General features: G+C 43.8%; 1 protein-coding gene across 1 annotated transcript; it reads left to right on the plus strand.

Annotated features, from left to right (window-relative positions):
- Positions 1–1903: 1903 nt before the first annotated feature.
- Positions 1904–9904, plus strand: erfl1 (Ets2 repressor factor like 1). The gene is made up of 5 exons (XM_071544266.1): positions 1904–1964; positions 2722–2956; positions 4942–5119; positions 6969–7098; positions 9072–9904. The coding sequence occupies exons 1-5, from the start codon at positions 1904–1906 to the stop codon at positions 9902–9904; spliced, it is 1437 nt and encodes a 478-aa protein (XP_071400367.1).
- The last annotated feature ends 915 nt before the right edge of the window (positions 9905–10819 follow it).

Below are 10819 nucleotides of genomic sequence, written 5' to 3' on the forward strand. Positions count from 1 at the left end.
TCATACAGTGAATACACAATGATCTTTGCTATATAGTCTACTTGTAGTATTTTATTGTTCTGTGAAAAAGCTTAATAGAAACCGAGCAGCTTTGTGTGAAGATATAATGACTGAGTTTAAAGGTCTTATTTGAACCCGTATGATAACTTTGACTGGTTAGTTGGGAAAGTGAGTGCAGACCAAGACACACAACTTGGAGAAAAGGATGAAAAATAAAGGAATGAGAGCATGAATGATAAAAAAATAAAATAAAAAAAGAAGCGTGAGTGAGTGAGATAGAATGAACGCCGACTCTATATTCGAAGACAGAGGGAGCGGCCTGAAAACAAGAAAGATGAAGAGAGGGAGGGGAGAGCGAGAAGAGAAGAGAAGAGGGCCACAATCCAAAGACTAGACGGAGAGAGGGAGAGAGGGGTGAGATCGAGCGAGTGAGCGAGAGAAAGAGAGAGTTAGTCAGAGAGAGAGAGAGAGAGAAATGCCTGGAGTTAGCAATAATAATTTATACAAACACACCTTAATAATTCACGTTCTATTTCAATGCTGGAGGGAAAATCCAAAATTCACAGAGCATAATTAAATAGAGGCAGAGAGTGAAGGGAGAGATAGAGAGGCCAGCATTAAAGATACCAGTGTAGCAGCAGGGCATCTCTTCCATCTGAGCTTTGTAAAACAACCCTGATGAAACTGTAATATCCAAACTAGATCCCGTCTCGCAGTCCCGCAGCTCGTCATGGAAACACAGAGATCTCCTTACCTACTCCCATCAGCAGATGTCTATGCAATTGTTTATGAGACATTATTATTATTAGCTGTCGCTGTTATTGTTTATGGTGTGCTCGTATCGCTCGCTCGCATAGAAAACGGGTTGGAAGCACTTGTGATAGACTGAAGATCAACAGTTTGTTTGCATTAGAGGAACCTGTGTTTTCATACACGCACCTGTGGTGCTCAGGTGGGTTTGTCAAAATGGATACTGTGAATGCATAGTTTAAAAAAACAACAAATTTGGATAGTTTCCAATTGTGAAATATCTAAGTTATCATAGATTTGAGTCAGGCATTATTACAAAAAAAATATTAATAATTGTTGGGTAATGCAGCTGTAATAATATTGGTATGTGATACAAAACGGGAAACTTACACATATACATCAGTATATATTTGTTGGCCTTCACTTTATCATATGGTTACATTACATAACCTAAACTTTATCATTATTGTTTATATATTATGAAAAAACATTTACAAAATAACTACATTTATATTTGTAGCACCATATAAAGACCCATTTTACAGTAAGTCACTCCTTACCAATGTATATTTATTCCTATATTTAAATCCGCTCAATTGGAGGAATAAGTAAGCCTTATTCCACATTAAAACAGTATTTCTTTACTGCATCGTCTCGCTTCTTCAAAGGTCCCTTTAATTTCTCCCATTCATAAATGCACTACAGGGATGTCCACCATGTTGCATCAGACACAGCCTCCGGTGGCCACACAAAGATCACCTCCATCAAACACCTGAACTCTACCAAAACATATGAAACACAACCCTGTCATATTTCACATTGATTTAAGGTGTGTTTTTAAAGCCATATCACGCCCTCAGATCTTTACGCAATACCTCAATTTTCAGTTTGACTCCCACCAACTATCATTTCAACAAAGTTTACACTCTTCAACTCTTTCTTCCAAATAAACTGACAAGGCCAGTTGGTTCGACTCTGACTTTAACAAGTATTTTTTCTCTTTTCAACTTCTCTCTTCTTGTTTTCATTATTCAGGAAGTATATGTGCCAAGTATATGTGCGAAAGTCAAGTTTAGTAATCATGGTCGACTTTGTCTTTTCCCTCTCTTCCATCTCTCCCCTATCTTTCCTTTATTCCAGGTGTTGTGGAGGCATGGACTGTAACTGCGTCAGTGATCTGCTGCTCCCCCCGGTGCCCGCCCTCTGGACGCCAGGTCAGTCCCATAGTCGTGTTCGGTTGAAACAGCAGGTCCTTTAAAGCCATTTCAGGTTGGGGAGGACAAGAGGCGTTGATGTAATCTTGCTTTGTTGCATCAGATCTGCCACAAGGCACATATTTCATTCTGAAAATAGCCTTGCATCTGCAGACGTCTTTGAACAGAAGTCTGAAGCCAGACCCAGGTGTGTAAACTGAGCAAAATTGGACAGCCATAACTTAGGAAAATACAGTTATGATAATACTTTACTCATCAAAATCACGATAATACTTGATCATTATAGTGAGGTCTCAGTACTACTACTGCTTAAAGACAGTGGCAGCTTTATAAAGATAATTCATAACATCCAAATTAAAGAAGAAAACTAACCATACACACAAATACATTACTGAACAAATTAAGTATTATATGTCCTTAGTGTTGAGGCTAGTTAGTGCCAGGATTACTTTAGTGTGAGTCAAAGAGCTAGTTAATTCTATCAGATGTATGTGCAGTCGGCCTTTAGGATTCAGGCTCCAGTAGCATCAATCAGATCTCTCCCAGAGAGCTGTCATCATCCCACTGACCAATCTGTTGAGGCCAGAGGGCATTAGCACAGACTAACATTGCTCAAGGCACGTGCTGTGATATTAAACACATCATCCCTCACCTCCATCACTCATCCGTCATCCGGACAGCAAATCCCCCTGGCGAGCACCAGGAAAAACGACAGGCCCTAACCCCATCCTCCCACTTTCCTGCTCCCATTGCCCAGGCATCGCCTTCCCAGACTGGGCCTACAAGCCTGAGTCGAGCCCCGGCTCCAGACAGATCCAGCTGTGGCACTTCATCCTGGAGCTGCTGCAGAAGGAGGAGTACCAGGGGGTGATCGCCTGGCAGGGCGACTACGGAGAGTTTGTCATCAAGGATCCAGATGAGGTGGCCCGGCTGTGGGGGATAAGGAAATGCAAACCTCACATGAACTATGACAAGCTGAGCAGGGCACTGAGGTATGATGGGAAACGTGTGTTTATGCTTGTGTGTTCATGTGTATATGTATGTGTTTGTACAAGACATCATGTCATCATCGGACAGCACCTACATTGTGAATGTCAGTCAGCAACAACTATCATTATCAAATAAATCAAGCGGTTTATCAGACCATTGTTTACATAAGTTGAGACATTGTTTACTGTTGTTGGACTGAATCCACACTTACATCTCTCTTCTCCCTGTTAGTGAAAATGGAAAGATAAAGATTGGGCTTTTCCTGGGGAATGTCGATACCCTCAATTTCTCCTTATCTGTGGACATCCTAATGGAAAGTTCACCATTGAGCCGCCAAATAAAAAATTCAATAGAGATTTCAAAATTAAGCCCCCATGTGAAATTGCTTGGGCTTCCTGAGAATTCACTTCAGAAAAACTGCTTGGCACCAAACTTGCCGAAGGTGATTAAAACAATCACCTTATATACCACATACCTTCAGCGTTATACGTCACCCCCACCCACCCACACACACACAGTTTTCTTATGCAAATGACAGTACCCAGACTTGTTCCCCTCCCCACCCTCTCCCTCTGCTTTCCTTTGGCCTCTTGTTAATGGGGGCTGTCGTCAGGGTCTAATTGTTATGAATTGGCTGGGGCCACAATTAGCCTTCTTAATTAGCCTCACTTAATTGCTCAATTAAGGGCCACGGCACAATTGCCACGCAAAGCAAAACACGTACACATCATTGCACTGGGCCCAACCGCTGTGGATTCATGCTGATACACGCTGCTGTGTTTGTTGATATAGTATGTCTGCATAATGAGGCGCTCGTTACCAGTATTTAATGCTGAGGTTGTGTAATGCGCTCTGTATTGGCTGCACACACCGTGGTCACTTTGAAACAAAGAAATTTAAACACTGCAAACAATGACGTCCTCGATTAAAACTCCTATCTCGCCGTAACAAGTCCCCAGGTTTTTCAATTTGCAGCCTCCCGCCTGCCCTCCTCCTTACCTGAACACTCAGCCCCGTACCTGGGCCAGATGGCACCGTGTTTTGCCTTTTCTGTTGAACAAGCTGGCATCCTGGCAGACTGTAGATTGTGACACCTCAGTGGGTGGCACAGGAAACACAGCTCGACATGCCCAGCGGGAGACACCTGAGGTCGTTACCGTGGAGACGTCTCTTGTTGTCCCACCTCTTTGTGAACGCACTTTGCTGCTGGAGACAGTGACAGCTTCTTGAGTTCATATGCATTACACTTCACTTAGGCTGGATATCATTGGATATTTTTTTAATACTGCTTCTGATACTTAAAATTCAATACTAGGTTGACGAAATTTTTTTTTCATATATCTCTTCATTAAATGAAAGCACATTTCATTATTCAATAGAGTAAATTATTCTCAATTTAACATTAACATGCACCTGTACATGTCTTATGTTTCTGAAATTGAAATCAATTTATTTTCTCCGTACTCAGTACAAATGCCCATAAACAATGTTTCTCATTGTAGAAGCCAATATCTTTAAGCTTTTTGATACCTTTTTATGCCATAAAATTGATAACAATACCAAATCAATACAGTATTATTTTTGAATTGATAACTAGACCCATGCATCACGGAGGCAGCCCTTTGTTTTGCTCATTGGTAATGCTTGCTGTATGTCATTGGGTGCACAACCTCTGATTCACAGGAGTTTAGCTTCTTGACTTGTTGTCTGTTAACAGAAGAATAAAATTTGCCTTTATAGAACCATATTGTATTGGATCGAGGCAGCCAGACATGAATTGATTTGTGGAAGGAGGGGATAAATAAAAACAGTGGGAAATCAGCATAGCTCTGGCCCTACAGGACTAGAGTTGTTTACTTTTGCTCTGTGTTAGGGATAAAACCAAAAACCTTGATGCGAGCGTTATATTAATCCTTTCCTCCTCTTTTCCTTTTCCTTTTTCCCCTCATCTTATTCCCTTCCTCCTTTGATATCCTCTGCTTCACAGGTATTACTACAACAAGCGCATTTTGCACAAAACCAAAGGGAAGCGTTTCACCTACAAGTTTAACTTCAGCAAGGTGGTGCTGGTGAACTACCCCCTCCTGGACATGGCCAATTCTCCCTTCTTGTTGGCCCAGAATCACTTCAACGGGGGCTCCGCCGCACCGGAATGCAGCCCAGAGGTATGGAGGGGAGGATGGAGGGATTTGGAGAGGGTGAGATTGATAGGAGGGAGGAAGGGAAGGAGAGGTTAGGTGATGAATTAGGTTAAAATATGGGGGACAGAGAACCAGCAAAATTTGCCCATCTTACATATCAGGGTTTTTTTTTGTTTTCTGTTATGATGAGCTACATATTCTTCAGTATTGTGCACTTAATTCAGTAACCAGCCCTACAGCAGGGAATAATGAAAACCTGTATTTAAATATGGAGGGAATACAAAAGCTGGAAAAAGAAGAAAAGCAGGAGTGATAGTGAGACATGATAGCCAAACCTTAATTGTTTATTAATCATGATTTAATTCAGGTAACTGAAATCCATTTCATTGAAGTGATTTGGCTGTTGTAGTTCCTGGGCTCCTGCTGTGCATTCTCCTTTTAAAAGAGGATGGGTTGTATTCATCGCTTCTATCTTTTATTCAATGTCTCTAATGGAAGCCAGTGGTCGTAATAGAATAGAATTCACTTATTATTTGCCCTGAGAGATTGTGAAATTTTTACAAAGATAAATTGTATCAGAACACCAGAGGTGAAACATGAATAAAACTGTCCTCATTCAATTTGAAAATATAATATTATAACTTTACTGATGGGTCCATCAAAGAGGGGAAAAAAATACAAATAAAATAAATGTAATAAATGTTTAATATTCTAGACTAAATAATGGAAGAAACCACATAACTGTGTTTGTCCGAGTTGTTGTACACATGTATTGTAGAGTGCTGTATTTTGACCTGCTGCCATTGTGAGTTATTTTTTATTTTAGACAAGAAATGTTCCAGAAAGTGCACATAACTTAAAACTACAGTAAGAGAGATTCATCCATCATTTGTCTGTGCCATCCTTAAGAGGGGGATAAGGAGAGACAGACGCTGAAGGAGAAAGTGGAGGGGGACGGTTTTAACTTGTCCTTAAAACAAAAGAAGACGTTATCCCCTCCGTTCTCTCATCCTCGTCTCCGATGGCGTATCCATCTGTCATCGATTGAAAATGAAAGAAATAGAAAGTAAAGGGTCGCGTCAGATCAGATCAATGCCGGGTCATTAATGCGGTTTGTTAAGCAACACAGATCATGCAGCTTGGGAGTACAGTCTCGCCTTTCAAACTTGGGGCTGAGGGGTGACAGATACTATTGATCCAAAGTCCTGCTAGGAAGAAAAAAAAAATCCCCCCCTTGCCCCCTCGATTCTCTCGCTGCTCCATTTATTTTATCTCCTCTCTTATTTTAAAATACCTCTATGCACACGGCAATTGACATGCACACTGCAGTAAAAAAAACAAAAAAAACACACACATACGCACACAGCCACACTACATCCTGTATTGATGCCATTCTCTCAGATCTCAGTCCTATCCGTCCTTTTGTCCCCTCACACTCCTCCCCGCATGTGCGGTCAGAAAGTGTCCCGCAATCCCTCTCTTTCCCGTCATTTATCCTTTGTACCCACATTCTTAATCGCTGGCCTCCATTTGACTCTGTACTCTTCCTGACTCTCTTCTTTGAGTCTCTGAGCCTCTGCGTCCTGCTACCTCCCGTTCCTCCGAGTCCCATGGCGCCCGCTTTTATCCTGTCCTTGCTGTGGCTGTGTCACTGTTTGCATCACACTCTGTGGGGTGCCGCTGCCATCAAATGACTTCACCCTGCACAACGCGCCAGCACCATGGGAGGGCGGCTTTGTAGGAATACATGCTCTATGTTTTGGAATGAAATTAGATTTTTTTTTTTTTTTTTTTTTTAAATGACATGAACTGATCATTGTACACTCTTTCTCTGCTCTGTTTCTTCTTCTATCCCTCTCTCTCTCTCTCTCAGGCCCTACAGTCCCTGTTTCCTCGTTTGCCAGACTCAGGCAGAGGGACGTCCCTGTTTGATCGAGGAACCACAGCACCGGGCCCAGAGGGAGACAAGCTGAGGCTGGACGCATTCCCCTTTCTCAGTTCAGGTGAGATAGACCGGTGGAGGATGAGTTGAGAAGACGCGCCGGTGTGTCGTGACGGAGGTGGAGAAAATGTTGAGAAATAAATCAAACAAGGATGGAGGAGGAAGGAGGAAAGTTAGTCAGACACCATTAGTGCCCATGCAAAAATATGACAAATTTAGAATTACCAATTTATCCAGAGGCAAAGCTGTCTTCATGAGGAAATACATAGTAAAGAAAGAGAATAAGGTGTATAGAGAGTATGCACAGAAAGGAGACTTAAACAAAGAAAGGAGGAGAAGATAGAGGAAAAGGAGGAGAGGAGGAAGAAGAATGAGGATATAGGGAGGCATGAACATTTATTGTTAAAGGAAATAAGAGAGATGGCTGTCCCATTACAGCCTGCAGTAAGGCTGTCCTTCAGGTGAGAGAGGCCAGGTTGGCCTGTGAATTATGCATATCAGCAGCGGTTAGAGCGAGTTGGAAACTGAAGGCATGAACAAATCAGCCACAATTTCAGTATGATCACTTGCATTTGCCCTCCTCTACTTCAGCATGCCCCAAAGTGGATGCTTCATTTGTGTGTCAACGCCGCACGGATGCGTGTCTGTTTGTGTCTGCTCTCCTTGATTATATATGTGTGTTTACGCATCTGCCTTTGTTTATATTTCTGTACACCCCGTACGTGCTTTTCAGTGCCGCTGCATCAGAATGTGTGTGTGTGTGTGTCTGCTTACTTTGCAGAGCTACTGAGTTAGTGTGTAAACAGACATGCATGTACTCACACACACACACACACACACACACGCACACGCACTCCCCATCACACAACCTGAACCCCCCCCCCCCCCATTCTGTTTGTCCTCAGGTCCTATTCCCCCCCTCTTCCCTTCTCACCCTCCTCTCCCTCCCATGTGTCCCCGCTGTCCTAATCCCTTCCCAGGCAGGAAGGCCCTAATTGAGGGTGCAGGCTTCAGTTTGTGGCCTGTGGGCGCCCATTACTGTGTTTTCATAAGCAAGTGAGGCCTGCCTGACTGATTCAATATTCATGTGTCTGCCAGCTACTCCTGGCCCAGCACACAGAGACTTCACCACTGTCAAATTAGCCCTGCATAGTAAATAACAGAGTGAAAGAGAGAGAGGGGAGAGAGGGAGAGTGAGAAAGAGTGAGACTAAGAGAGAGGGGGAGAGAGGGAGCAGGGGAGAGAGAAGGAGAGAGGGAGAGAGAGAGAGAAAGAGAGAGAATCTTTGAGTTGGCTGACAGTTGGAAGGAAGTACAGTAGGGTGAGAGGCAATGCTTTTGTTTGTTCATTAAAATTGAATTCCAGCATCACCTCAAATTTACCCCCTTTTTCTGTTATCAAATGATGCTTACAAGGAACCGAATTCAAACACAGTGCACTGGCTTATTTGCTATACCTTAAGGTTTTTGCCTAATCTAATATGATACAGTGGCATGTCAAAACAGTGGGGGAACAAGAGATGGACAGATTGCAAGTTTGCTTTCTGTCAATCACTTAACCTCTGCTAGCACATGGACTAGGTTTCTATCGCAATCATTTGTTATTCCTCAACTGGATTTTTTTGATGAGGAGACTGTCACCACTGTGATATGTCTTCAAAACAGTGGCAGAATTTCTCGAAGTTTTTTCTTTTTTAACGTACAAAAATAATATATCACCTGATGGATGTAAACTCTGATGCCTCATCAGTTTTTGTTTTTTTTGTCTGTGAAGTTTTGCATTTTTCTCCGCAATGCAGAATCTCTAGTCTGTAGCAGTTATAAGTGGGTGTACTACATAGTACTGGCATGCATAAATGAACCATCATGTTTTTTTTTGTTGAAAGCAACCATACCAGAGTTAGCCCCCGTGGCTTCTGATTAGACTTGCTAATACCGTTGAGCATAATTAGTGAACATTCTTGGATGTTGTATGTCAAGAAACCTTTGGCCCTTGTGAGAGCTAACCTCCGTCTCTGGATCTTCTCTGTCCTAGGTGCCCCGTGTTACTCCAAACCCCCGTCCCTGCTGGGCCCTTACCCTCGCAACCCACCCTTTGACTACCCCTGGGGCTTCAACCCCTACCTCCCAGGGGCCTTCTCTCTCAACAACTGTCCCAAACTGCCCCCTGGCTCCCTCTACCCCTCCCACTTTTACCCCAACCCTTTGCAGAGCAGCCTTTCCCAGCTGCCTCACCCCTTCTCCTCCCTGCTGCCCCCGGGGGAGGCAGGCGGGGGTGAGAGGGGAGCGGCGGGACAAACCGGAGGGACAAATGGCACGGCGGGTGGCCCGCCCAGACTCTGCCTCCCCCCCTACCCGGGGAGCATGGCGATCGGCCGGACGGACATAGGGGCTTCGGTGGGGGACAGGGAAAGGGCGGAGGCCAATCCCCCCGGTACAGGGCTGGGCCTGGGCCTGGGCCTGGGGCTTGGGCTGGGGCTGGGAGGGGTGAGCCTGGCAGCCGCGGCTGGGACGGGCCAGCAGAGCCCCTCGGAGCGGAGAGGAGGGGTGAAGCAAGACCCGGAGTCGGACTCGGACCTGGAGATCACGGATCTGAGCGACTGCAGTTCGGAGAACGAAAACGAGCATGAATTTGGCACTGGCAAGGAAGCCAGGCTGGCGAGCCGATCACAGATCCTGTTGGATGGAAAGAAAGGGGGTGTGCTGCCACCCCTCTCCTCTATCCCCCCTCCAGTGTCCCCCCATCCCCTGAAGAGCCTGCTGCCCATCACTCCTCCGCCTCCGTCCCTTCCTCCGTCCCTCTCCCCTTCCATGGCTGTGCATGAAAGACACAGGGAGACAGAGACTCTCAAAATGATCCACAGCTAATACATTCTCTTCTGTGTCCACCATCTTGCCAGTCTACTCTCTATATACCTCTCTTTTTCTCTCCTTTCACTTCTCGGAGACACTGTTGCGCTTTTTATTCTCAATTTGCAACTTACACATTCACTGCTCCCCAATCTCTTTTGATAGACATTTCCCAGGAAAGAAAGCAGTTATGTTCTTGGTTTCTGAAATTAGTGTTTCGCCATCTCTTTTTCTATCTAGCTTTTTAACTTGCATACAGTCCACTATGCTAGTGACTTGTCCATCTCAGCATACATGAGGCGTACGGTTTTTATGGCACTGGCTGTCTGTTTTACCATCTTGTCCCTTCTGTTTTTATCTCTCACACCGAATTATTGCTCCATGGCTTGTAGACTTGTTTTACGCTTTGCCAGCAGTACTCGACAATTTGTTGTATGCTACTGAGCTATGATAGAAGGCAGTGAGGTGGTAAATTACAACGCAGCATTGCCTGCCTTGACAAACATTAACAAACAACATCCCTATACTAACAGAACAGAATAACAAATAATGGTCAAATCGATCCAATTTTACAGATTTGTCCTGTAATTCTTCAGATTTAAAGTATATCACTGTATGACTTTTAAGACACAGTCAAACATTGCCACCTAGTGGTCTTTCCCATCTTGGTCTCTTTCAGTGAAATCTACTCTTCTCCGTCATCTTGTTGTTGAGATTTTAGCCCCAGAGTCAATTATGCACTTACTTGTTACTTTGATATTATATTGTTTCTTGCAAATTTATTTGAATGGGAAAATCCATATTTCTGATAGCGTATAACTGTGATAGTCTGTGAGTATTTATTTTGTCCTGTGGTTCAAGTATTTCCTGCATATTTTCCAAAGGGAAAGAAAAAGAGAGCAGAGGGAGCTGGGCCAATCTAGAATTTGTATG

Source organism: Centroberyx affinis, unplaced genomic scaffold (genome assembly GCF_046629955.1).
Source record: "Centroberyx affinis isolate AG114_WGS23_722 - 3 ecotype Tasmania unplaced genomic scaffold, CSIRO-AGI_Caff_v1 ptg004508l_1, whole genome shotgun sequence".
Taxonomy (NCBI): Eukaryota; Metazoa; Chordata; class Actinopteri; order Beryciformes; family Berycidae; genus Centroberyx; species Centroberyx affinis.

Excerpts from the sequence above, each read along its gene's own strand:
- erfl1 (XM_071544266.1), top strand. The coding sequence starts at position 1,904 with ATGGACTGTAACTGCGTCAGTGATCTGCTGCTCCCCCCGGTGCCCGCC. Across the intron at positions 1,965-2,721 it reads GCCCGCCCTCTGGACGCCAG|GCATCGCCTTCCCAGACTGG; the intron begins GTCAGTCCCATA and ends CCCATTGCCCAG. Across the intron at positions 5,120-6,968 it reads CACCGGAATGCAGCCCAGAG|GCCCTACAGTCCCTGTTTCC; the intron begins GTATGGAGGGGA and ends TCTCTCTCTCAG.